This window comes from Scomber scombrus, chromosome 10 (assembly GCF_963691925.1).
Source record: "Scomber scombrus chromosome 10, fScoSco1.1, whole genome shotgun sequence".
NCBI classification, from domain to species: Eukaryota; Metazoa; Chordata; class Actinopteri; order Scombriformes; family Scombridae; genus Scomber; species Scomber scombrus.
Genome location: NC_084979.1, coordinates 8,209,998 through 8,237,547, shown reverse-complemented (window position 1 = coordinate 8,237,547; position 27,550 = coordinate 8,209,998). Strand labels below are relative to the sequence as shown.

At 39.6% G+C, this 27,550-nt stretch overlaps 1 protein-coding gene across 4 annotated transcripts; it reads left to right on the top strand.

The window, feature by feature from the left end:
• Positions 1 to 294: 294 nt before the first annotated feature.
• On the top strand, positions 295 to 26,476 carry trim33 (tripartite motif containing 33). Of its 4 annotated transcripts, XM_062426816.1 has the most exons (21): positions 295 to 892; positions 6,181 to 6,299; positions 7,761 to 7,914; positions 8,293 to 8,425; positions 11,930 to 12,046; positions 12,154 to 12,268; positions 12,640 to 12,786; positions 13,254 to 13,371; positions 13,726 to 14,009; positions 14,829 to 15,023; positions 16,387 to 16,443; positions 16,684 to 16,884; positions 17,311 to 17,443; positions 17,891 to 17,954; positions 18,711 to 18,864; positions 19,515 to 19,948; positions 20,366 to 20,477; positions 20,559 to 20,633; positions 21,681 to 21,833; positions 23,741 to 23,791; positions 25,654 to 26,476. In XM_062426816.1, exons 1-21 carry the CDS (start codon positions 295 to 297, stop codon positions 25,873 to 25,875), a joined length of 3,636 nt encoding a protein of 1,211 aa, XP_062282800.1. In that variant the 3' UTR covers positions 25,876 to 26,476. The 4 variants fall into 4 exon arrangements, with proteins under 4 accessions (XP_062282800.1, XP_062282802.1, XP_062282804.1 ...); XM_062426818.1 differs by lacking the exon at positions 16,387 to 16,443 and having other exon boundaries at positions 25,654 to 26,475; XM_062426819.1 differs by lacking the exon at positions 23,741 to 23,791 and having other exon boundaries at positions 296 to 892; positions 25,654 to 26,475.
• The last annotated feature ends 1,074 nt before the right edge of the window (positions 26,477 to 27,550 follow it).

Below are 27,550 nucleotides of genomic sequence, written 5' to 3'. Positions count from 1 at the left end.
ACAGGGGAATTTAAGGTTGCAAAATCAATCAATCAATCAATCAATCAATCAATCAATCAATCGTGAAGCGTATGGTGGTTATACGTTTTAACAGCTTTTTTTAAATATTAAAAAAATGTGTTGTTTGATATGGACAGTAGTAAACAGTAGTATCACTTGGTGCCAATTTACTCACAGATTTCTTCAGTCAACAAGCTGACAAACGACGTCAACGTCTGACGTCACGGCGTAATTATACGTACTCCTGGTTCGACAAGTTACGCAGGACGTTAAGCGGTTCAAAGAGGAAGGAAGATGGCGGATAACAAAAGCGATGAGGATATGGATCCGTCTGCTAATACGGACTCAGTGCCTTCAGCGCAAGATAGCGAACAGCCAGAAGCGAAAGCCGAAAATGCAGTCACAATAACAGAAACAAATTCAAAGGGTGGTGAAGAAATGGAGTCCCGTGATAACGCTAACGAGGCACCGACACCCACCAGCGACGGAGGGGACGTTAGCGGCGGCGGAGTGGACGTTGGTGGTGGTGCTGCTGCCGGAGCGGGAGGTGAAGCCGATGGCAGCAACGAAGTGAGCCCGTCCGGGACAAGCAGCACCAGCACAGAGCCGGCGGCAGCTGAAGCCGTAGCCGCCGGGGAGGCTCCCGCTGGCGGGCTCACCACTGAGATGTCCCCCCCTCCTAACGTTACGGCTCCGGCGGCCACACCGGTATCCGCTCCCGTTAATTTACTGGATACGTGCGCAGTGTGTAAACAAAGTCTTCAGAGCCGAGAATGTGAACCAAAACTTCTGCCTTGTCTGCACTCTTTTTGCCTCAAATGCATCCCGCAACCAGATAGACAGATAAGCGTACAGGTGCCTGGACCACACGGGCAAGCTGACACACATATAGGTGAGTTTTGATGAGCTTTGAGCTGTCTGCTGCTCTGTAAACTGATGTCAGGTGAACTGATGCTTGCCCAAATTCAGGCTGCATCAGTTGAAGGTGGTAAAGGCGGACTTCTTATAACTTAGATTAAGATAAATAAGAGGCAGGGGTCTGATCTGAGGTTTAAATATTTAAGGCCGCATTGACATCAAATTCAGCAATGGGAGAAAAACGCCTGTCCTCCCATTCATTTGAACGGGGGGAGTGCATTTGGGCTGTGGGAGTGGGGACCGCATGGGGTGCAGCCCAAAAAAAACAAAAAGAAAAACCGCAGCGGCCATCCGGAAATAAGTTGAACCACAATCAACTTGGACAGAAAAGCCACCCGATGTCAAGCTGCGGCTGTCAATCACGTAGGATCGAAGATGCACACCGGAGGGAAGAAGATTGTTTACTTGTTGGCTTCGTTACCAGCCTCCCCACTCGTTTTAAAACAGGCTGGAGAAGCAGAGAAGACAGTGAATGAAGAGAGGGAGAGCCGGTTATGATAACAAGGCAGTGAATCAGATTAAATAAAACCTTATTTCATAGGATGGGGGTTAAGCTCTTTAAGCAGACACACATAAACACGCCCACACCTCACTCCAGGACTACCCTGCTGAAAGGTGCCACATTGCTGGATTTGATGAATGCAGACATGTAGATTGATGAATTTCTGACCAGCTGTTGCATTGCGCAGGAGAAGGCGCCAGCATCTGTGGCTGAAACCAGTCTGTGGTCTAACAGTTAATTAATCATCTCCAAAATATCATTCAGTACTGAGTTACTATTGGGGAGGGAGGGGGAAGCAGTTGTGAAATATTGTGTATGCTGGGAGGCTGAAACCATTTTCAACAGTCTTCTGTTATGTTTTATGGCAGTAGCCATAATCAATAGCAAGGCAATATTGATTACAAGTTTCTAATCTAATGGCTTCCAGCAAGCCTGTCTCTAACAGGGTTAATCTATATACCCCCCTCCCCCCGCCCCCCCCTTCAGAAATGTAATTATATTTTTTTAATGACTTTGTATATTTTTAGTAGATAACAAACTAGATGAGCAGACCGATAATGTACCACTGCATAATCAGTAGCAGCTACTAACAGTGCAGTACTCTAATGAAGAGAATGACTGCAGTAATAAATAATAATTAATATGTAGAAAAATATTCCCACTGCATTTCCTGAGCTCTTAATGTCATCTATGTTATAGATACAGTATATACATGTTATCTAAATGACATGTATCAAAATACGACTGTGACATCTCTAAACTATTTTCTACTAATGAAGCAAAGGAAGCACTGCAGTTAGGAAAGGACACAAAATCGAAGACCATACCTCGTAATTATGATTTGCATATCTCATTATTTTGACTTCCTATCTCATAAGTACAAGTAAAGATCTCTGTGAGATGAGCATCTCTTAATTATGAGATAGTTATCTGTTATTTATGAGATCCTGATCTTGTAATTATGAGAAAAGGTTAAGGGGGTTATCAGTGATCTCAGTTTGAGAGAACAGAGGCATGAGGTTGCTACACGATTTCATCCGCTTTTATCTCCTCCTTGGTTTGAGACACTGGGAGATGAGATGAAGGTAATGTGATGGTATTATTATTAGTATGTCAACATTGCACATGTATTTTAAAGTCCTTTTGACTGATTTATTGTGATTGGTAACAGGGTATTGTGTAATTATTAGATCTTTATCTTAATTATGAGATCAGGATTTCATAATTATGAGATATTTTTGTGGAATGAGTGAATGTGTAAAGTACTTCTTTACAAGGCAGAGTTAAAGCTGTTTCAATTATTTATGGTGCCATGTAACTGCATACATGAACATGTCCTATCAACATGTTTGCTACCTTCTTGCTTTTAAAAGGTGCACTATCTGCTGAGAAGACTTCATGATGTCAATACATTTTTGGTAAAGTTTGATTGTTAGACACCTGGCAAAAGCTCAGTCAGTCAACAACAGTTCAGCTGGTGCACCGAAAGCTGCTCTGTACCAACAAGCTGATTTAAGCTGAAGCAAAACTATAGTTTCGTCATGTTTCCCACTTCCTCTCAGTAAAAACAGACCAGGTTGAAGACGTATTCACCGTCTCTGTAGTTTACAATTAACCTCACATAGCCTCACTCCTGCAGGTCGACTTCAGCAAATTAAACGTCAGCTTTTGGGTGCCCTCAGTCGACACTTGGCAGAGCGACTTACTGATGTAATAATGACAGGTGTCTGGACTCATTTAACGATTGTGTTCTTCAAGAATAATTTAGTTTCAGTTTTGAACAGAGCTGCAACGATTAGTCAGTCAATTGATTAGCTCCATCCAATCCATTGGCAGCTATTTAAATAATCAAATTATCGCTTTAGCTTTTTTTTAAAAAGCAGAAATGCCAAATATTTGCTGCTGTATTTTATGCTTTTCTGTGTTTCTGAGTATTATTGCATTGTGGACTGTTTGTCAGACAACTAAACATCTGAACACCTCAAGTTGGGCTGCTGGAAATTGTAACAGCCATTTGCTTACTGACATTTCATAGTCCATAAAGTTAATTGATTAATTGAGGAAGTAATTGGCAGATTGATGACTGACAATGACAGTAATTATTTGCCCAGTCGTGAAGCAGAAAATGTAACTGTAAGCATCCGTGTAAAACCGACCTGAGCAATGTGTACACAGAGTAAGTGTCGTATTTCAAGCCGAACGAAGGGACTCTCTCTCTCGAGTGTCTCATGGTTACAGTACTACCTGCCACCCTGCATGATTATAATTGTATTAGTCTCGGTCTCAGTGGAGAGTCTTAATATCATGTGGTCTAAATGCTGTTTTCAGGAATTACATTAGTATTGGTTTCAGGACTGATTCAGTATCACATGATCTGATTTTTTTTTTCTTTTTTTTTTTTTCTTACCGAACTGCCTCTCACCACGAAAGATTGCCTCTGTGGTAAACCGGAAAATCTTATGTGTACCTTATTGTAGATGATGTGGTTAATAGGATCTGACTCTGCTCTATAGTTTGAAATTGACAGTTGAAAATGATTGTTTGACCACAGTTGCTCTTGTTGTTACCCAGGCTAGAGTTTTGGAAGTTGGGGTCTTTAAATTCTCCCTCTTGGTTAACACTATAAGAGTTTCGGTCGTTCCACAATACGCTCCTTGTAAAAGCTCCAACATCTCAGAAAATGATTAATTGACTGGTTTCACTTTAACAATTAAATCCTGCAAATCATTTGTTCATAAGCACTGATTAACACGGTTTCTATGTAAAGGATTACAAATTATGTCATCCCCACCTAGGTCAAGATACTCAGCCAGGCTACTGATTGATAGTATTAAACCGTGTGCTTCACCTAGTTAGAGGAAAGCAGGAAAGTAATAAGTTATCAGAATCTATACTATTGTTAAAGCTTTTAGATTATAGATAAGCAGTTAAAGTTTACTTCAGAAGTTGTCTACATAAAATTAGGAAATGTATTAAAAGTCAGGCGAGTTTGCTGAATTCACAAACAACTTCATTGTGTCCTGCTTGAACTGACCAACTATTCATCCTCACTGTCTGCTAATATAGGCCTTAAATTATCCAAAAGCACAAATCAGATCTGTCCAAAACACCTGACAGGAAACCAGTAGAAACCTGTTATTGGTTTCCTGTAGTACAAAAGTGAAATGTGCATGAGCTTGTTAAATTCTACTTGATAATTGGACTTTTTTTTCTCACAGCATTACTTATTACTTAGTTAAGAAAATATTCTGCAACTGTGGTCCAATAATTGCCATTCTATATTAAAATCTAATTAAAATTTGACAGGGTTAATCAAAGCCCGTTCTCTAAATCTAATTTTTGTATTAAAGTAAAAATGAATACTTACACCAAGCAATCAAATGATATCTGTCCTCTGAACCGTAACCCAAGATAAGTGATATCACCTGAGATTTCTCTATTTTCCTGTATTTCACACACATTTGGTCTCATCTTAGTGCTAATTTTAGGCTTTGATGACAGCTTTCTCTTGTCTGTTATAACCAGTGGTACCTATTACTTAACATTAACATAGTCATTACACAGTGTTAGCAACAAAGTGTAATGACTATGTTAATGTGTGTCTGTTATTGAGGTTAAAATATGTTATTAAAGTCTAAAGTCCCCTTCATATTGACCCAAATAAATAAAAAATAAGGTATTAATTTAATATATGTGTTGATTTGAGGGGGAGGGGGAGGTATACATACAGAGCTGAAGCTGCTCCAGTTTAGAGTGACAGCTGTGTGGTATGTTGGTTTTTGTGTGTGTGTGTGTGTGTGTGTGTGTGTGTGTGTGTGTGTGTGTGTGTGTGTGTGTGTGTGTGTGTGTGTGTGTGTGTGTGTGTGTGTGTGTGTGTGTGTGTGTGTGTGTGTGTGTGTGTGTGTGTGTGTGTGTGTGTGTGTGTGTGTGTGTGTGTGTGTGTGTGTGTGTGTGTGTGTGTGTGTGTCTCTCAACACAATCCCAGTCCAGCTGCTTTTACAACCAATCACTCAGGGACCCATGCAGCTGGAGCTTACACAAACCGGCTGTGTGCTGCTCGAGTCAGTGTAGACTGGCTCAAACTGGCTCACACCGGTTTTTACCTCAGCTGGCTGGGGAGGGGGAAATTTATGGGTTTATGAGGTACAGGAGTGGCAACATATTATGCTGACTCAATTTAAAAAATTCATGTGAAGTTAAATCTTGTGCATAATATTAGACTTTAGAAAATAAGTTAATGCGCTCAACCAATTATTTGTCGGCGTGTATGATTATAGCAGTAATTCAACTAATTCCATTAACGAGACCCAACTAAAATGATTAAGTGAAACAGTCCTCGTTGTTTGGCCATGTGATTTAATATTCTAATAAAAATGCCAAGGATGACGAGATTGAATATTCTGGAGACAAGCGTTAAATCAATTAGCCCCCATGAATAGGCAATGCGTGTCCCACAGTGCAGAGAATTTTTAATAACAACAGGAATTCACCTAAAGGAAATTATGGAGATTAGCTGAAAGTCTGCTTAAGGCCTTTTATTAAACATCGCTTGTTTGAAACAGGACTATTCTTAGCCCAGAGTGAAGAAGTCAGGTAATGGCTCTCATATCTGCTTGTCAAAAGGATGACTGCTTGTTTGATCAGTCATTAATGAAATATGACCAAGCATTAAACTTGTTACTAGTGTGTGACTTTTTGACCTTTTCTGACTTGCACCCCCCCCCCCCCCCCCCCTCCTTTCTATTCTCTTTTGTCTTTAGTGAATGTTATGCGCTGTTCAGTGTGCCACCAGGACTACAAACAGAGCGATATTATCGACAACTACTTTGTCAAAGACACCACAGAGGCTACCAGCACATCTGATGAAAAGTCTGCACAGGTATGTCAAAACGGCTGCTTTGTACAATTTGTGTGTCCAACTCCAGTGTTTTGCCACGTAAGCTTTCCTCTTGTGTTTTGATGGGTTTCGGGACTATCTTGGTGGCTCTGACATTTTATTTTTATCAAAGTAAAGTACTCATTCATGCTGTCTAGCTGGCTTTGACATTAACAGCAACACGTTCAGTAACATGTCTTTATTCAGAGAATTGGATCAAACCATTTTAGAGTCTTTAAGACTCCTTATATATTAAAACAAAGGTCATACTTTTCTTTTTCAGTTCATTTTGATCATTAATTGTTACTAAGTAATTCTTGTTTGGATGACAAGCTTTCCGCCATTTTTGTGTGATGACTTTATTGATGGCTGCTAAGAGTATTTCAAAGAGATGTTGGTTCCGTGCCACGCGTTTGTAAGGTCTTCTTTTTTCTTCCGGGATTCTTCCAAGACTGTCAGTAGGAAGTTTTAGTTTTTTTTTAGTTTAGACATTATTCTAATCCTCTGTAGACAGATTCAAGAATCTCCTCCTTGTTTCTTGTTTTTCCAAGATTCTAAGTATTTAACCTTTTTGATCCAGTGTCAGACTTTAATGTGTGGAGCACAATCTTAAAAAGTACTTTGCATAACAGTCACCATACGGCAACTGAACAATATAGTCACAGCATGAGGGAGTCCACCATGCTTTGTATTAGAGCTAACACAAGCCTCAGCAGCAGTAAAATATGGAAGTATGACATCTGTGTATGTGGAAATAATGCTGCAAAGTTAACATAAACAAAGCAAAGTTGCATAGTAACTGTGCATGTTTGTTTTGTTTATAGTTGCGTTGTTCTCTTATTACATATATTATAACACCTACAACTACTTTTTATCCATAGATATTTTTGTGTTTTGTGACCACCATATATTGACATGACTGGAAGGTGAGGAATTGTTGATTTCACTGGATGAAACCTCAGTCTCTTGATGTCTTAATCCATCACTCAGACATACAGTTTGCATCGTCCATTAATGCTCCCAATTCAAACAAACCAATGTATTGCCATAAAAAAATCCACAACCATTTAGTCAGTGACAACATCAGACCACATTTCTTAAAGACCTGTAATTCCTCACCCTTTAGTTGTCAAAACAAGTAGAACACAAATAACATCAAAGTACAGTGTTGACTGTTGATGGCCTTTTTGGTTTTAATATTATTATCAGAGACACGCAAAAAATCATGAAACTGTTAGTATCAGTAAGAACTTTCACATCAGACATTTTTCTTCTGGCTGGAAATGCTCAGTTGTTCTCAAAGCATGCTTCATTAATTAAAGCTCAGTGTCAGATGTAAAAGCAACAACATTTGATGATCCACGAATGTACATTGAAGCTGTATCTGCACCAGTACTAGAGACTGGATCAGCTCTGATTCTATCCAGACTTCTTGTAAACGCTCATTGTTGTTATCTTCTCAAGGTGTGCACAAGTTGTGAGGACAATGCAGGAACCATAGGCTTCTGTGTGGAGTGTGGAGAATGGCTGTGTAAGACGTGCGTGGAAGCCCACCAGAGGGTCAAAATCACCAAGGACCACAAGATTCACACAAAGGAGGATGCTGACGCTGCCTCTGGTAAGATGGCCGACCCTCACTCTGAGGGAAGGACCAACTGCAAAAGCCATAATAAACCCTGGTAGAAGCACAGTGAATGTGGTGCTGGTTATAGGCTGTTGCTATGGCAACAGTGCTGCAGAGTCTGATTGCTGGGATGGTACCTTGAACTGGGGAGACTGTGCATCCTGAAGCTCTGACCAGAGTTTTTTGAGTCCTTAAAAACTGGCATTGATATAAGTAGTGGGGGGGTTTAATAAATCCTTTTTTTGCTGCTGCTGTCTATTCGGCTATTGTTCTTTCTTTTACCATATTCAGTGATAAATTTGCTTCTCTTTTTATTTCTGTTTCTCTTGCTGAGCCTCATTGGTGTCTCTTCTCTCTCTTGTGTGTCTGTAGAGTCTGTTGGTACACCAGGACAGAGACCTGTTTTCTGTCCCATTCACAAGCAGGAACCACTGAAGCTTTTCTGTGAGACCTGTGACACCTTGACCTGTAGGGACTGCCAGCTGCTGGAGCACAAGGAGCACAGGTAGCTCAGCATGCAAACACCTATTTTATTTCTTATGGGCTACCATATTACCAGTTAATACTTTAACTGGTATGGTACCAGCATCTTTTTGACTATTTCTGCCACAGTTTCCCACCATTTTCGACTGACTGTCTACTTTGCAGGAAGATATTGATTTCAGCTTAATTCAGTATATAAATGTTACAGAGAGCCGTTACATTTATCTACTGACACATGTGAGCTCTATGTTTTTGTAACTGGGAGTGTGGAAGACAGAAATGTTCAATCTTTGCGAGGCAGCTGGATTCGTGAGATCACATCACAAGAGGATCCATCTGGTCAGGCTTCAAGTTAGAACTTGGTGTCTGAACCACCGGTGGTTCCGACCAATCAATCCTATGAGGATTATTGCAAGATCTTGTGCATCCAGCTGCCTCGTAAGGCAAAACGGTGATAGACAGATCACCTGTTAAGTATTTTTTTTGAAAGTGCCTGACCTTTTCCAAACTGTTTCCAAAGACGACTTCTCAGGTTATTGTTGGTCACAAACAAAGACAGTCCCACTAGTCAGCTTCATGGCAGCAGAGGTAATACAAGGACAACAATGTAGTTAATATAAAATATAATTACACCCCTCCAGGCTAAATTATGTATCCCACATCAGTCTTAATAAAAGTACCAATTACAAATTATATAAATGGGACTAAAATACAACAATGGGAACATAATACACCCAGTATTAACAAAAAAAAATCCAATATTAGGTTCAATGAAGTAAATTCAAGAAATGAATCCCAAACAGATCCTTGTTCTGCGGTTGTTTCAATATTGTCCATAGGTGCATTTTTTATTAAATCTCTCAATCTGTTTAAGGTGTTGAATCACATTAGAGAATCAGGGAGTCAACTTAGGCTGACAGCTGCTGTTTCATCAAACTGTTCCAGCAGGAAACTATTTAAAACAGAATCTATTGCCTTCAGCTTCAAGGCTGTTATCTACAAACCCATTGGTAGATGATACCAGTAGGTCAAATTCCCTGTCTGTATCTAATCAGGATCTGATGTACATCTTGCAAGGTGAATGGAAGCACCTATTCGTTAGGATGGAAAGAAGTTGACATTGTCTCTCATATTACTTTTTTCCTTCGAAACCTCATATACAGCGGGTAAAATAAGTATTGAACACATCACCATTTTCTCAGTAAATATGTTTCTAAAGGTGCTATTGACATGACATTTTCACCAGACGTCAGTAACAACCCATGCAATCCACACATGCACAGAGATCAAACTATAGGTGTCCATAAATTAAGTAATGTGTAATAATGTGAAATGACACAGGGAAAAAGTATTGAACACATGAAGAAAGGGAGGTGCAAAAAGTCATAGAAAGCCAAAACACCAGCTAAAATCTAAAAGTAATAGAACAGAAAAGACAGCAATGCTGCCACTTGCAGATCAATATCAATTGGTTCATTCCCAACTGATGACCAATAAAAAGGTGTCTCATTACCAAGGTGTCACACAAGAAACATCTCATGATGGGTAAAAGCAAAGCGCTCTCTCAAGACCTTTGCAACCTTATTGTTGCAAAACATACTGATGGCATTAATTACAGAAAGATTTTCTAAGCTTCTGAATGTTCCAGTGAGCACTGTTGGGGCCATTATCTGGAAGTGGAAAGAACATCATTTCACCGTAAACCAGCCACGACCAGGTGCTCCTCGCAAGATTTCTGACAGGAGTGAAAATAATTATCAGAAGAGTTGTCCAAGAGCCAAGGACTATTTGTGGAGACCTTCAGAAAGACCTGATAGCAGGTACAATTGTTTCAAAGAAAACAATAAGTAATGCACTCAACCACCATGGCCTGTATTCACGCTCACCACGCAACACTCAATTGCTAAAGAAAAAAGCATGTTGAAGCAGGTTTAAAGTTTGCTGCACAACATTTAGACAAGCCTGTGAAATAATGGGAGAATATAGTCTGGTCAGATGAGACCAAAATTGAACTCTTTGGATGCCATAATACACACCATGTTTGGAGGTCAAATGTCACTGCACATCACCCAGGAAACACCATACCAACAGTGAAGTTTGGAGGTGGGAACATCATGGTGTGGGGCTGTTTTTCAGCATACGACACTGGCAAACTTCATATAATTGAAGGAAGGATGAATGGAAAAATGTACCGAGACATTCTTGATAAAAATCTGCCACCATCTACCAGGAAGATGAAGATTAAAGAAGGGTGGACATTTCAGCAAGACAATGACGCCAAACACACAGCCAAGGAAACTCTCAATCGGTTTCAGAGAAAGAAAATAAAGCTGCTACAATGGCCCAGCCAATCACCTGACTTGAATCCAATAGAAAATCTATGGAATGAACTTAAGATCAGAGTTCATAGAAGAGGCCCACTGAAATCACTTCTGAGCAATGCATGAGACTAGTTTTTCCATACAGGAGGCGTCTTGAAGCTGTCATTACCAACAAAGGCTTTTGTACGAAGTATTAAATAAATTTCTCTAAGCGCGTTCAATATTTTTTCCCTGTGTCATTCCATTTTATTACACATAACTTAATTTCTGAACTTATTTATTTTGTTTTTTTTGTATGGGTGGATTACTTCGGTTGTCCCTGACATCTGGTGAAAATTTCATGTTAATAGCAATATATTTACTGAGAAAAATAGTGATGTGTTCAATTCAAATTTTTCCCGCTGTATTTATTTTTACCCTATTTTTATTTGATGTTTAATGCAGTTAATAAACTCATTGGGCCAGATGCAAGAAACATTCGTACGCACAGATTTGTTCGTAAATCATGCGTATGAGTGATTTGCGAGGATTTGGGATTTTAGGTACGAACAAAATTATGAGTGTTGCGGGTTTGTACTTACAGTACCGGCAGCAGGTGTTACATCAGCAGCTGTCACTAACATTTGCGGCAGAAGACGCCGCTGGCTCTGGTCTTCAGAGTCAACTGACTTGGCTTTTCTTTTTGACATCACTGTATGCTGACTACCACATAATAGAAAAAATAATAATGACAATTCAGTGCCAAGACTGAGTGAATATTATATTGTCAGTATTTTAGAGACCCCTCCGCAAAAAAACCCCCACAAATCAGGGGAGCTCGTGTCTTATTGAGGAGAGCCAAGCTTCCCCTGGCTCCCCTGTAGGTCACACCCTGACTAATGGATTATGTCCCGTTCATTAAATGCTCTTCTGAATCCATAATCATGATGACATTACTCTTATACTACTTTAGTATTAAAGTAGTAGGCTGTTTAACAATTTAGGGAGATATGTCAGTCATTTAAATTGGCAATTGAAACTATGATATATTCCTGGTGATACAAGTGTTTGGTAAATCCGACGTAGCACACTCGTAAAGGTCCACCTCACGAAAAAAGTACGACAAATTTAAGAAAAAAATACGAACATATTCTTGTATCTGGCCCAATGCCATTCAGTTCATTGAACATTGTTGGTGACTCTGTGGATTATCCCTCTCCTCTTAGGTACCAGTTTCTGGAGGAGGCTTTCCAGAACCAGAAAGGCATCATTGAGAGCAGCATGGCCAAACTACAGGAAAAGAAGAACTACGTCCATTACTCTGTCTCTCAGGTGCAAAGCAGGTAAGAGCTTTTCATTACCATCTTCCTCTCTCACGCAGTCAGCATTTTTAATGGTGGCCGCCGGTGTCTTGAAGTTAAGTGGTTTACTATGTTCTCTTTTACTCCAGGTTAAAAGAGCTGAATGAGACGCATAGGAAGGTGGAGCATGAGATCAAAATCGCAGTGTTTACTTTAATAAACGAGATCAACAAGAAGGGCAAATCCTTGTTGCAACAGTTAGAGGTAAGATAATATCATATGTTTATTGTAATAGGTCTTTAACAGTTTTTTTACACAACTTTTATAATATAGTTTTACTCAGTTCCATCATTAAAACAAGTTTAATATTTGACCAAGCCCTCCATTTGCCATGCTATTTTTTATTTGTTTTTCTTTGCCACATTTTATTATCCGCTGCTGCAATAACCTGAGCTCCCATGAGGATCATTACATTATAATCTAATCAAATCTAATCATCTAATCCATCTCCATGCATATTCTAACATTTTTGTAATAGCCTTGGATAGAGATTTGGTTTGGTCTGGAGTGTTCAGCTGTAGTGTTCAGGCTTTTTCAGCTGTCCCTTAACCAAAATAATCTCTCTTTTTGTTTAGAGTGTGACCAAAGAGCGCAGTATGAGGCTCGTGGCTCAACATAAGGATACAACGCAGCTCGCCCAACAGATCCACCATGTGCTCAACTTCTGCCACTGGGCCATCAGTACTGGCAGCAGCACGGCGCTGCTTTACAGCAAGAGGCCGGTATGTTTGCCCCCCATTGTTCAGCAGTTTCAGAGGCTAAAAGTCGACAGCGTACTCCAAACAAAAAAGAATTTACCTCATAAACTATGTGACATGTGACCATGAAGAAACTGCATTTGGTTTTAAATGTTCTTCTGTGTATCACAGGAATTGTCTTAGCTCTAGTGTTAAATTCCTGTTTTGAAGAATTTTTGTGTTGCATCTGCTTCAGAACTTGTCATTGATGGCAATAAATAGATAAAGTGTTGTATCTAGTCTACTTTTACTTTTTTTTTTTTTACAAATGGTACCTCTGTCACATGGATTTGACTGCTTACCACAAGGCAGTCAGCAAATGAGATAATTGAGATAACTTCATTGTGGGAATGTGGAGTAATGCCCCCAAAGGGCACATAAACAAATGGGTTATTTGTTTCTGTTTTTTAGCCAGTCTCAGTGACTGAAGGAAATTGTGTGTCTGTGTGTAGATTCTGTTCCAGCTTCGCCAGCTCTTCAAGGCAAGATTGGAGCCAGCACCCCAGGCCAACGGAGTTGTGCGCTTTTTCTGTGATCCAACATTCTGGGCCAGAAACGTGGTGAATCTAGGTGAGAAGACTCAATTACCTCATCAGTCAATATTTCTATGCATTAAATATTACTTTCAGGTTTTTATCGATTTATGCAAATTAAGATGAGAGATGAGAACAGTCTTAATTTGCCATTGAAATATGTTTTATCTGATATTTTAGTCTTTGCATACTTATTTATACATGATAACCATCATCTAGCCTGCCAGATTAAGTCTTGCCTTTCTGTACAGTGGCCATTTATATCTTGAAAATTAAGGGGTAATTAATTGATTAATGTACCCTGTCCTTGCTGTATAAATACAACATTTCACAGTTATGCACTTCTTGCTTTAAAGTCCTCTCACTGTCATTACCCTTCTTCTAATTCAAGGTAATTTGGTAATTGAGAAGCCACCTCCACCCGCACAGCCGCCTGGCGTAATGGTAGCAGGACCGCCCATTTCACCAGGTCAAAGTCAACCCGGCAAACACCCAGGACAGATCAACCTGGCCCAGCTCCGGCTGCAGCACATGCAGCAGGCAGCTTACGCCCAGCAAAAGCAACAGCAGCAACAACAGCAGCACCAGCAGCAGATTCAGCAACAGATGCGCATCGCTTCACAAATGTCCCAGCAGCACGCCAGACAGACTGGACCGCCCATGGCTCAGCAGCAGGTATGGAAAACACTCACCATTTAAGGTACCACTGTAGAATAAGATGGAGATCCATTGTCCAATCGATCACACTAGTGACTTGTCCAGATTTTTTTTACTTGTGAAGTTTTGGGTGAGATTTTCTGGAGCTTTACCACAAAGAGGTCTGACTATACAAGATTAAGATTATTTATCCTAAAGGGGCGTTCCCACCAAACTCGATGAACGCGAATTACTCGCGTGACAAACGAGAATCCGTCGCGCTACTCGCTCGAGTTTGGACGCAAGACCATTATGTGACCATTATGTAAATTTGCGTTATCGCGTCACTTGCCTTTGAAGATTTGTTGACCACCTTCACTAAGACTTGCTTGTTTCTTTATTAAACTTTAAAAACCATACCAGCTTTTACATTTTTCAGGCGTTCAACCATGAATTACTTAATTTTCCAAAACATTTGGCTTCATATTGATCTCCTACCTGCCAGACAACCTCTCTTTCTTTTTCCTTTATTCTATTATTCATTTAGTCCATAAAACTTGAAAAAGAGTGTGGCCATCACAAGGGACCAGAAACCAAAGGGATCTCTTAAAATATCTTAATTTGTCCAACCCCCAAACTATTCAGTATATGGTGTTTTTTTTACACTTGTGAAGCCACACATATTTGGTATTTCTTGGGATCCACGAATCAGATTGTCTTGCCAGCGTTAACTATATATTGGACCTACGATTACATGACCCTGAGAAATGCCTCATGTTTGCATTATTTGCCATGGTTGTATTTATGTGATTTTTAAATGCACTGTTTCTCCATTTTTTTTATGTGATTTCTGACCAGCCTCCAAGGCTCATCAGTATGCAGCAACTCCAGAGAGGGCCTGGGGGTATGAACGGTGGTCCAGGTCCCCCTATGTACCCGTCGTCCCACCACATGCGTCTATCGGGTATGCCACAGGGTCGGATGCCCTCAGCTCAGCCGAGACATAACGGACAGCAGTATCCCTCCATGATGCAGCCTCAGCTACAGAGACAGGTCAGTGCAAACACACCCTGGGTTAACTGCATGGAAAAAGATGAACCGATGTGAATGTGGTGTTAAATACAGGTTTTCTCATGCGATGTTTTGATGATGCAAATATGACCACTGAAAGATTGTTTATCCCAAAATGTCACCTCGAGTGCGACAGCAGTTACTGTATAGATACACAAGGCAGGGCTGGGCTGAAGCAACCAAACAGCCTACCTGACAAAGCAATATACAATGTTTACAGTGTATTGTTTGTGCATCCTTTTTATGTAATGCATCAGATAACTGTGCAATACTAACAGACATTGAAGTTAGGTCTCATTTTGATTTTGGACCTACTAGACTGTAGAAAGTCATGAGGTCAACAGGTATATTTGCATTTCCTCGTTTGTGGTTTTGGTTGTTTTGATTATAGTTTGTTCAAACTGTGATTCTGAGGCTGACTTCCTCGTAGAGCCTCTGATATATTGGCTGATTAATTTATCACAGATATATTGCTATTGGAAATTAATACTGATGTCTCTCAGCTGATGAATAGCCAGAAATAGCAGTGCGTTATTAACAGTGACGTCGTTACATAGTTTGACCACCAGAGAGTATCAACAGGCTTCAACTGTAAAAAAGAGGACAAACCACATGTTTCAGTTCTTCTAAAAAAATTAAAAAAAATGTTTGTTCATGTGGTTCAGTGAAAAACCAATATTGGCCCAACATTATGTTTTGGTAAGTTTCTGCTTTGGATAGGGAAATTATATCTACCCAAAACTTCTGATAGGTGACCAAAGTAGACTACCTTCAATGAATGCTGCCATTATTCAAATGCAAATGCAAATCGCTGAGTCTGAACTAAAATGGAAAATTCCAGTTTGCATTTCTGTTTTCAAGTTTAAGTAGTACATTTTCTGCCAGGTAAAAAAAATAAATAAATACAAATGCACAATCCATTTCACCTTCAATTTCTTTTTTTAGGGTTTTACTTTTGTCCGTTTTAATTTTATTGCCTTTTCAAACATATTAATGTGATTTTTGTATTTAAATTTTGAGTATACAAATGGTAAATTAAATGTACATTTGATTTAAAAAAAAAAAAAAAAAAAAAAAAAATTGAATTTAGATACTGGGGTATCTGACCTTCCATAACCAAAACACAGCCATGACAGGTAAAACTGATGTTAAACATTTCAGAAAAGGGTGCAACGGTACTGTTTCCTCATTCAGTCCAGCTTGGCACTGCCTCGAAGATGTATCTATACATACAGAGTTGTTTGTTTGCTGAAGTCAAGTATAAAACTGTACATTTATTGCCTGCATGTAAGACTAGGTAAGAGAAACCTGCACTATATCCAGCCCCTTTTGTCTTTGTGTCCAGATGTCTATAGAATCTGAGATGAGCCACCAAAGGTTTCGTTTCTTACTACAATCAGGGGTTTGACACCTTTTTCCTACTTTATTATGTGTCTTGTGCAGCATGTCCTCTCACCCAAATGCATGATCATGCAACCATGTTGTTTTAATTACACTTATAAAACAAAATAAATGACCTGTCAATTGTTCCTGCCCCCCCCCTATTCCTCCTCCTCCTTTCCTCCCTCCCCTTTTCTGTTGTTGTCCTTCCTTCCCACCGTCCTCTCTCCCTCCACCCGTCTTTCTGTCTTTTTCTGTGCAGCATTCCAACCCAGGTCACGCAGGCCCTTTCCCGGTGGCATCCCTTCATAACGCCAACCCCACAAGTCCCACCAGTGCCAGTATGGCCGGAGCCCACGCTCACCGCGGCCCTACCAGCCCCATCATTGGTCCCATCGAGCTCATCCCCTCCGTCACAAATCCTGAGAACCTCCCCTGCCTACCTGAGATCCCGCCCATTCAGGTGTGCACACTCTAACCACGTAGGGTTGTTTCAAGCAGGACTTTCTTTTTTTTTTTTTAACTACCTGCCACCTTAGTATTTTGTTTGCCAAATAAAAAATAAAAAAAAGAAGTTAGGAATCTGACCATTTTTAGAGGAAGAAGAATGAATACACAAATGCGCAATATGAGGAGGAATTGTAAAATATATGAATATAAATTAATTAGAGAGGATTTAAAGCAAAATAAGATATATGTACATACACAAACAAACACACACACACACACACACACACACACACACACACACACACACACACACTCACAGGAAGTTGCGAAAATAGACAAATATAAAAGTCTGAGGCGAAAAGTTTTTATTTTGCAAAAATGCAGTGAAGTAACTTTTGTTGTTGTTTTCTTTAACGCTGTGGTTTTCTGCTGTCACTAGCTGGAGGATGCCGGTTCCAGCAACCTTGGACACCTCCTGACTCGCTACATCACAGCCAGCACACAGAATCAGTTAGGCTCAGTGGACATGAATCCGTCACCCGGACTGTCCACACACTCTCCTGGATCATCAGGTACCCACATCTCGATAGAGAGGACTTCCATTCACAGCGTCTCTCATTTACATCAAACCGTGCTTTCTGTTACAGATTTTTTCAGTCTTTACTTCATGCTGACTAAAACTGGTGTTATCAGATTTATGACAACAATATAGACTATGGATTCAGATACAGGTCTAAATGCCAAGGCGTTGGCTCTGACTGTAAAATAGTCACAATTAAATTGACACATATTAACTGGACAGCAACAAAACTATTATACTATTAAAACTAATCTCATTTAAAACTAAATTAAATTACCTTATTTAATGGAAAAGCCATCCTAAATTCAATTTCCAGAAATGTTTGCTTCATTATACTGATTACTTGTAAATGTCATTGATTTAACTCCTTAAATCCTATTTGCATTGTAATATTAGGTCATTACGTATTGATCACCTGTTTTCTCATTTCTATCTGCAGGTCTGTCTAACTCTCACACACCAGCACGACCTTCTAGTACGTCCAGCACAGGCAGCAGAGGCAGGTAAGAAGATACGTTATGTATTTTATTAAAATGTTATACTGAAATGTTTTTTAGTTGTCAAGTTGTACGTTTACAAGTTAACAGAATTAATAGATTAACCAAAGACAAACATTTGGTGAGCCCTTGATAGTTAAACTATAGGTTTTTCATTAGGTTTAGGTTCATTGTGTACACCTACAGTGGCTACTGGTTGCATTTGACTACCTTTGTGTCACAGCATTAAGCAGAAAAGGTTGGCAGATCTGGATGTAGGATGGACACCAGAGGGCAGCATAGATTTGTGAGTCCATGCGTAAACTAGGGTTAGGCAACCACAATAACATTTTTCATCTCAAGCTATACCCGATAAATCTGCTAACTCATCATCTTCCAGTTGCTGAGCGTCACTGAACCTTGATACTGTATCAGTATCAGTTTAAGGACACGGGCTAGCACATTACAAGATGCAGCTCGTTTGCAAGTACCGTGTTTGTTCATCAATCGTGTTTGATTCCAAGTTTAAACTAGACATGAGAGTTTTACTGAAAACTGGTTGAGCGAGAACAATAAAAGAAAGTACATAAGGGATAAGAGGGCAATGTGAAAGATGAATTTGACAGAGATTGAAACGTCAAACAGTAGCAGAAAAAAATGTATTTCTAACACTGTAATCTCAATGAATTAAAATAATTATTTGCTTGTAGTTGCTTGAGTTTGTTGTTCATGACTGCAAACGGCATTATTTTTCTCCATGATTTGTTTTTGTGTGTGTTGAAGCTGTAGCTCTGCGGGGAGGGCGGGGACCGGCGGCGGAGCTGCGGTGGAGCAGGTGAGGGTGAAACAGGAACCCGGTACAGACGACAGCTACAACTGTCCAGGTTCTTCTCTGAAGACGGAGCGGGGCAATGATGCAGGGAGGAGTGCTTGCATGGTATGAATACAAAGCTTTTTCCAGGAGTTTTAAATCAAGCCTAAATGTGTGGGAATGTGGTAGCACCATACTGCACTGATCTGCTGTATATGTTGACAGATGATCACCTGTGCTGCATTGCGGTTCTGGTCACTTACATCATTAAACGACTCGCAGTGTTGCAATAGCTAATTGTGAATGTTGTGTAAAGAAAATCGAGGAGTGCAGGAACACGGATTTACAGGGAGTAATAACAGTGTGCCCACAAATGTAAATTGAACTAAGGATGATGACAGTGTTGACCAAAAATATTTGGTATTACACAAAACAGACAAATATCCATGGTAAAAAATGTTCTTTTTGGACTGCTTTTGGACAGTTTTGTTGTAATAATATTTTCACATCAGTATGCACTATGCATGAATGACTTGATGGATTCAGACAGAATCCATCAATCTTTGATCTGCTCTTTTTATTAATATTTAATTAAATTTGAAAGGGCAAGAAAGAGATGGAAAATTAAAAGGAAAATGGGAAATGCAGTGTTGAAAAAATGGTAATAAAAAGATAATAGTTTTTATATGTGCTATGACTGGTCAAGCAAAGTAATGAGATAAACTTGTTTATGTATTTAATTTCACTTATGTTTTGATGTGTGTGTTTTCCTGCAGATGAGCAGTCCTGAGGAAAGTCCTCTTCCTGTATTAGGAGTCGTATCTACAGGTCAAGATGCTGTCAGGGCTTTAGGGGAGCGCATCAAAACCGAGCCCCAGTCTGAAACACCTTGCTCTGGACTAAACGGTTCCAGTACCTCCACCTCCTCTTCTTCTGGTACCACTATGACCTCCACTACCTCGTCGTCCACTGAGAACACCACCACCACCACCACCACCACCACAGGCTCTCAGCTCACGAATGGAAACTTGGACAAAGGGGCAGAGACTAAAGGGGGCGGGGCATCGGCCAATCCAGGCGGGAAGGAAGATGACCCCAACGAAGACTGGTGTGCTGTTTGTATCAACGGTGGTGACCTGCTGTGCTGTGACCACTGTCCAAAGGTGTTTCACATGAAATGCCACGTACCCACCATCAAAATCTTCCCAAAGTAAGTGGTCAGTATTAGGGAACTGATGTACAGCACCAGTCAAAAGTTTGGACACATCTTCCTGTTCCCTCGAATGAAAAAGTGTGTGACCATTATGTTTATTTGCAGGCAGACTGTTTTCAGTGAGGCAGTATTTGGATACACTGAAACACAAAATGCTACATTGACATAAGTAGAACCACAAAGTTTAAAAAAGAGCAGAAAGAGGACGTGCAGTACAACAAAGAAGCAACAGTAACACCAGAACATGTTTTAGACAAAGTTGACACCTTATTTGTAGTAAGAGGGCCATAGTAGCACAAAGTCATGTCAGTCAAAACCTAAAAAAATATCTAACTACACCACTCCACAATGTTCTGAATCATTTGGATCTGACTACTGTTAATTGACCATTAATGTGTGATGTTTGTGTCTCAGGGGGGACTTCCTCTGCACATTTTGCCGAAGTTTATCCAGCCCGGAGATAGTGTACTGTGACGACAGCAGGAAGGTCAAAGGAGAGCACGACCTGAATCCTGAAGACCAGAGGGTCAGTACAGCCTCCACATCCTCAGAGGCGTTGTCATGGTTACTGCAACACTGATAATTCTCTTTCTTCTTCTCTGTGCAGAGATGTGAACGTCTCTTGCTGTACATCTTCTGTCATGAGCTCAGCGTGGGCTTCAGGGAACCTGTTCCAACCTCTGTAAGTGGCTCAAAACCACCCACCCACACCCACCCACACACATATACACATATACACACACACACACACACACACACACACTAGGGGTATAATGGTATACCAAATTAACGGGTCAGTACGATTTTGGTATAGCACAAGAAAAGAAAGGTAGAGAATAACATGTTTTTTCATGATAAGTGTAAACATCCAACAATGGCTCATTGGTCGATACAATACAAACCAGAAAAGTTTTAAAATGCAACAAAAAAAACCCCAACAGCACTTATTTTATGTCCTGTGTGCTGGTATTTTCCCTGTTTTATTGTATTGCACTGTGTTGTATCATTTTTCCTGTGATTAATAATTGATTAATTAATGCTTGGTGGCCTCATTACTTTTTGAGCTCCTTGGAGACATGCTTGTGATTAAGAGTTATACAAATTAACATAATTTCATAGCCTGCATGTTGGTAAAGCAAGTAGCTGACTATCATAATCAGGTCAGATTAATGTGTCTTCAATATGATTAAAAGGAGAGACTTGATGGAAACATGGTTATTTATATTCAGTGTATTCTTTTTAATTTTTATTTGTTTTGCATTAAATAAAGGAAAAATTTAATGAAACTCATCTTAAATATTTGTGGTTGTTAGGGCTGGGTATCATTAAAAAAATTACCATACCAGTACCAATTCAAGTAGCCTTAAAGTGATACTGATACCAATTGAGTACTTCATTCAATACCCATCATGTTGAATGGCCAGCTCTTCCTAATATATAATCACATTCAGATTCCCACTCACTACAAATTAAAAAAGTTTTATAATGTGGTGTGTGATTGTTAATCATTGCTGGTTGCATTAAGGGTACACGTTCTGGGTGGGAGTCCAAAAAGAGCCCTAGTATTAAATTAAACATTTCAAGATGTTAATTTGTAACACCCTGGTCATATTGTAGAAACAGTTCTCTAGTTAGGCCTCTCATAATAATCTCACCATTATTTTATTTACACCAGTGGATATTTCTCTGCACTCATGATGTAGTCTAACCCACAATTTGTTGAACCTAGGTGCCCAACTACTACAGGATCATCAAGAAACCCATGGACCTGAAGAAAGTCAAGAAGAAGCTGCAGTTACGGAGCACCCATTACTACCAGTCCATCCAAGAGTTTGTGTCTGACATGCGCCTGGTCTTCAAAAACTGTGCAGAATACAATGAGGTGAGCAGCATGGGTCTTTCAGCTTGCTTTGGTTTATGGCATCTGCTCGTATGTGTGCATGCAGACAAGGGTTAGACTGATATGGGTTGAAGTTTTAATTGCAATGAGCCGATTTAAAAAAAACCAAACCGATTACCCTTTCAATGAATATTTCACTGACCAAGGTAAGCAAATAAATAAAGCAATGTTTATAAAGCAGTGTTAATTATTTTATAGCACTTCAATGAAAGCCACTATATTAGTCTAACCTTAATGTGAAGACAAACCCTGACAATGGGATAAAAGGAGGTGGGAAGTGGTGCTTACGGCCTGCTGCGTGCGTACCAGTTCTGTCCACTTACTAACACCGCCTGATGGAGTGTAAAAACGTCTTTGTGCTCTTTTCCACGTGGCTGCAGGAACACTGTCCGAACCCTGTTAACCCTTTCTGTATCACAAATGATAAAACACAAGTTTGGTTTTTAATGGATGACTATTCACTATCTTATTTTTCACATGGGTGTGTGTGTATATTTGAATGTATATTATTTATCTGCGTTGCCTCTTTACATTTTGATGTCTTCTGTCTGTACTGGAACACAGTTAATACAGTCTTGCTTGATATGTCACCTATATGAGTCTGCTATAAAGTACTGTATATGCTCATGTGTTACACCTTCCAACCACATGACAGAGCTTCTATTGATCAAGTGGTGTCTGGGATAACACCTCAGACTACCCTGAGACATCACCTCATTTGGCTAACGGTGACAGGACAGGCTCTGTTCCTCGCAGGACGACCTCACCATACTTATGATGTTTATTATGTCACTAAAATTAACAGCAAGCAGGGTCGGGTGAAAGACATTTCATCACTGTAATTAGATGACCCAAATCTTAAGGTCATTAATTGTTGACTAATCACTCATGTGACTAATCAGGTGGTAACACAGGGCATCACCCATGGCAACACATATAAAGGTTTACATTTTCAAGATAGATTGAAGCTCTTTCTATAGTTATATCTCTCACAACGGGAGGCTTTTAAACCTGTGAAACAATTCTCATTACAACAAATGAAATCTGTGTGATTTAAATAATCAGATTCTCTATGTTAACAAAAAGCGGCGTGTGGATCAATCCTGCTGTTTAAGTAGGAAAATAATCCGTAGCTCCACACATACACTACAAAAATCTATTTTATACTAGATGTGAGCATTAGAAAACTAAAAAAGTGAAGTAATTGCTGTAATCCTTTTTAAATGCTTTGAATAAAATTAAAAGATTGGTCTATTGCCAGAAAATGCTGCATATAAACCAGTTGTAGTCTCTTAAACGTAATGAAAATGTTGTTTTTCAAAGGCTGCCAGTTAGAATGGAGGGCTTTGGAGAGTGGAAAAGCACCAGTTAATTGAAGCCTTTGATAATGTTAATACTTTCTTCAAGTATAAACTATTTTCAGTCAGCTACAGTCACATAATCTGATGGATTCATTGCTTTGACTAAATCAGCTGTAAAGACCACATTCTTCACATTTACTGTCAACATACAGAAGCTTGAATAATGCATTTATTTACAAGCAAATTGTGAAGAAACGTCAAACACAGACTTTTAAGAGCTGCTGTTTCATACAGATGGTGATAAAGAGAATATGCTGCAGATTTATACACTAGTTACCCTCATCACTCTTTTTATAGTGTTTCCTGAAGCCTGTTAACTAATCAGACTGAAGTAGACCGAGCGCAGACTTCACTTGCTGTTAATTTCTGCAGTGACGACTTGGTGACGACACTCCTCGTAGGCTTGAGCACAGTAGGCCGTAAACAGATTCCTGATCTGTTATTATCTAACCTGCCTGTGCTGTGAACTCTTCTCTTCCCCCCCTGCTGCTTCACTGTCTTTGTTGTAATGTTATTGCCCCTTTTTAGATGTCTCGAATAATCCAGGTTTATGATGAGGAGAAACAGATTAATACGCAGGTAAGCCGTTTCAAATAGAGCACAGATGTCCTGTCCCCTCCCACTGAGGCTCCAAGAAATGTTTTTGCCCCTGACCTTCATATAGACATGTCTTGAGCAGCAGACTCATAAAAAAATTACACATAAAAAAAGGCTGAAAAATGGATTGAACTTCTTTGCCCTTCATCTTAATGAAACGTAGTAAGAACAGTATGATATATCACAGGGTGTTCTGAGGTCCTGGAAAAAGTCTATAAATGCTTTTTTTATTTGGTTTAATTTACAGCAAAGGTCTTGAGTCCAGTTCATTTGGTGCTAGGGTGTGACCGAGTGAATATGTAAAATGTAATGTTTATGTGTTTCATTTTATGAGGAGCTGTGCAAGCCGTAATGAATTCTGAGCCTCACACATACATTCCATCATGAACAATACATGTGTGTGTATATATTAAGGCCGGGAAATTAATTTAAAAGTAATCGAAGCTGACATTATGACTCTATAACCTACCTAATATTAGCCGTGTCAATACATTCATTAAATGTATTCCCTCATACAGCGTGTTCAGCTGTAGTTCAAAGCGATGTAATTAACCATATGTGTCCAGGGAAGACAAAATGACTTGTTTTGTCGGTCACATTGGCACACTTGGGCTTCACTCAACTGGCTACAGGACAAAAAGAGTGTGAGGCCAGTGTGAGGGAGAGAGAGACGAAGTGATGCTGCACTCAGAACAGGCAGGTATGGATCTATAAATCCCTCCTGACCACAGTTAGGTGGCTGAGGCACATTGTTTCAAACACTAGCATTTGTTAAAAATACATCATTCTAAAAGATTCGGCTACTAAGATAATTAGATAAAAGTAATTCTTGAGATATGTTAAACAGTCTCCTTTTAATTTTAGTTTCCCCTTTTTAGCAAAAAAATACTTTAGAGTATTCTTAACTAATGAATATGGTAAATAAAAGTCCAGTCATAATCCAGGGATTTCTTTTCATTTTTCAGTGCAAATATTTAATAAGAGCTCCACTGTGAGGATTGAGGGTCTTGTAATCAGATTTAATAAGATATTGTTTGATTAAGTGTATATACACGTGAGCGTTAATGCATTATTAATGGTGAAAATATATTCATAAGAGAAGAGTAATAAAATGTATGTGAAAGTGAAAATGTACGGATATGAGAGTGAAAACAGTGTTTACCTGTGACAGTACAATTAATGTAAGAGGTATAAATGTAAGGATGTGAAATGCTCAGGATTAATCATGGCTTGCTCAGCATATTATAGTCTCTTCTTTAAAATGTCTAGTTTCAAGCAAACTGCTGCACACGAGCATCAATCCAGACTTCATTTTGGTCTTCTAGGCTTTCTAAGCTCAAACATCTCCTGGTTTTAATATCGCAGTCTTTCTTTTAATACCAGTGAAGTCCTGTTTCCTGTTCAGAGTTCATTCTCCGTAGAGATTTGTGACCCCTGAACTAAATGGAAGGCATTTCAGAGTCAGTCTGAAATGCTCCGAACAGCCTGGTGTGAACACGCTATTACATTTATATTTAAAAAAATGTTTAGTGGTTTACATTGAATTGAATTTTTTGAGCTAGTCAATTTTTGTAACTCTGACATGTGGAAATGCTTCGTGGAGCCACAGTGGGGACGGGGTGGGGCAGCAGGATATCTCTGCTCTGTACAGCAAGGTTGAGCCGGGGCCACCCTGCCACCAGAAGTCTTAACCAGATCTAATTTGTCTCCTCATTCTCCTCTTCCTCTTCCCTGCTTCAACCCATTCATTCTTCCCGCTCAACGGTACCGTCAAACCCTGCTTTCTCCACATCACTCTTCTACCCACCCCTTTCTCCTCCTCCTATTCCTCCCCTTCCCGACAGGTGGGATCGGAGATGGCGATATCCGGCAAGGCAGTGAGCCTGTACTTTGAGGAGAAGCTGCAGGAGATCTTCCCAGAGCAGAACTTCCCTGAAACGTCTGAACCCGAGTCCATGGAAACCGAGGAAAAAGAGGACGTCGACACGGACGACTCCGGGGAGGACTTCATACAGCCCAGACGCAAACGTTTAAAAACAGATGAGAAAGTCGTCCACATCAAGTGAGAACAAACCACCAACAGAAGTGGAAAAAACTGTCTTCCCACATCCCACACTTGTCCGTTGTTTGAGGCAACAAAAGAAAAGGACGAGATTCGCTGTACAAACTGCTTGGTTTATCTCATCCTTGCCTTTGAAAGATTTACAGGAGACACCTGCCTTTATCAGAACTGTCGAGGACAGAAACACAGAAGAGCTGCATTCCCTCCTTATTTCATGGACGCTCCAAAACTGGCTTGTACAGATTTTGATGTAGGTTTTGCATTAGTTAAGTTAATTATTGCTTTTGTTTCTTTTCTATCAAACATTTTATTTGTAGATTTGTTGTGACAATTGCTTTATAAAACATTTAAATCTCCTGTTCTCCAGTTCTTAATGTATTATATCTATTCTTTGACATGAAACCTACCAAGTATTTGTAAGACTTTGTGGAAGCGTTATGTAAATAAGAGAATCTAGCCCACTGAAGGTAATCCTACAGTATAGATGTTTGGGTGCGTCATCAATAAAAACCTGTTCTTGAAATATATCAAAATAAAATGTGTGGTGTGGAGTAGGGTTGGGGGTTGCCAGAGAATTCTTCACCCGAGTTTCACACCAGAATAATGGAGGTGACATCAAACATGCTAACAGCTCCGTGTGGCCACACTAAGGTGAAACAGTTATAGTTATGTTTACCAAAGTAAATGAGACTGATGGATATTCATTTTTAAAAGTATTTATTGATAAACCAAAGTGTTGATCAGATTGAAATATTGATCTAGTGATGGTGCTAGATGTTTGTTCAAAATTTCATGGTAATCCTTCCAATTGTTGAGATATTTCATTCTATGGTCTGGACCAAAGCAGTCCACACAGACCAACATTTCTCTCCCTAGAGCTGTGTTACTAAAGTGGCTAAAAATAAATGTATAAAACAGACACCTCTGTACTTTTAAATAGTTCTAATTACTTTTACGTTTTCAGCATTTCAACTGAATATATGGTCTGAAAAGTATTCAAATCCTCGTTGTAACTTGGGTGCACCGATACTAGATACTGTCAAAATACTTTTTAAAATGTCTTTCAAGAACATAATTAGAAATATAGAAAATAAGCAACAACAATAAGTTACTATCAAGCCTTTACACATATTTGTACACAGCAGACATTTCAACCTGTGATGAGAAAAAGCACAGGTGTTATTAATAACAGTGTTAAACTTGTAGTGACCTAGGCAACCAAGACAATGAGTCAGCAGACACCAGGAGCCTGAAAATGAAGCAGCTAAATGGGATTCAGCCACCAGTCAGTTTATTATTTCCACCTGTGTTTTTATGCTTGATTAAACTGTCAGCAGTCTGAACTATGATCAAGTTTGAACTGTTAACTTTTCAGCCACTCATCATATTTTTGAGCGCATTATACAAATGAATTTGACATTAAGTAAAGGTGAACATTTTTCTTTACTTTGCTCCATAAAAACCTGGCAGCCTTTACTTCAGCTCCTTCTTTATGTCGTTATAATCAGCCCTAAAAACACATAAATCCACTTCCGCAGAGGTGGAAACTTGAAGCAGACCCGAAATAAGATCACAGCAGCTGACATCAGCTCAGTGAAGTGCTGAGTCGTCAGTCCTGCAGACGATCAGCTGACACTTCCTGCGTCAACTCAAACAGCATCTTTCCCTTTTCATTCAAA

Coding starts and splice junctions, on each gene's coding strand:
- trim33 (XM_062426816.1), top strand. CDS start 295: ATGGCGGATAACAAAAGCGATGAGGATATGGATCCGTCTGCTAATACG. Junction 8,426..11,929: donor CTGGAGCACAAGGAGCACAG/GTAGCTCAGCAT, acceptor CTCTCCTCTTAG/GTACCAGTTTCTGGAGGAGG. Junction 15,024..16,386: donor AGCCTCAGCTACAGAGACAG/GTCAGTGCAAAC, acceptor CTTTGTGTCCAG/ATGTCTATAGAATCTGAGAT.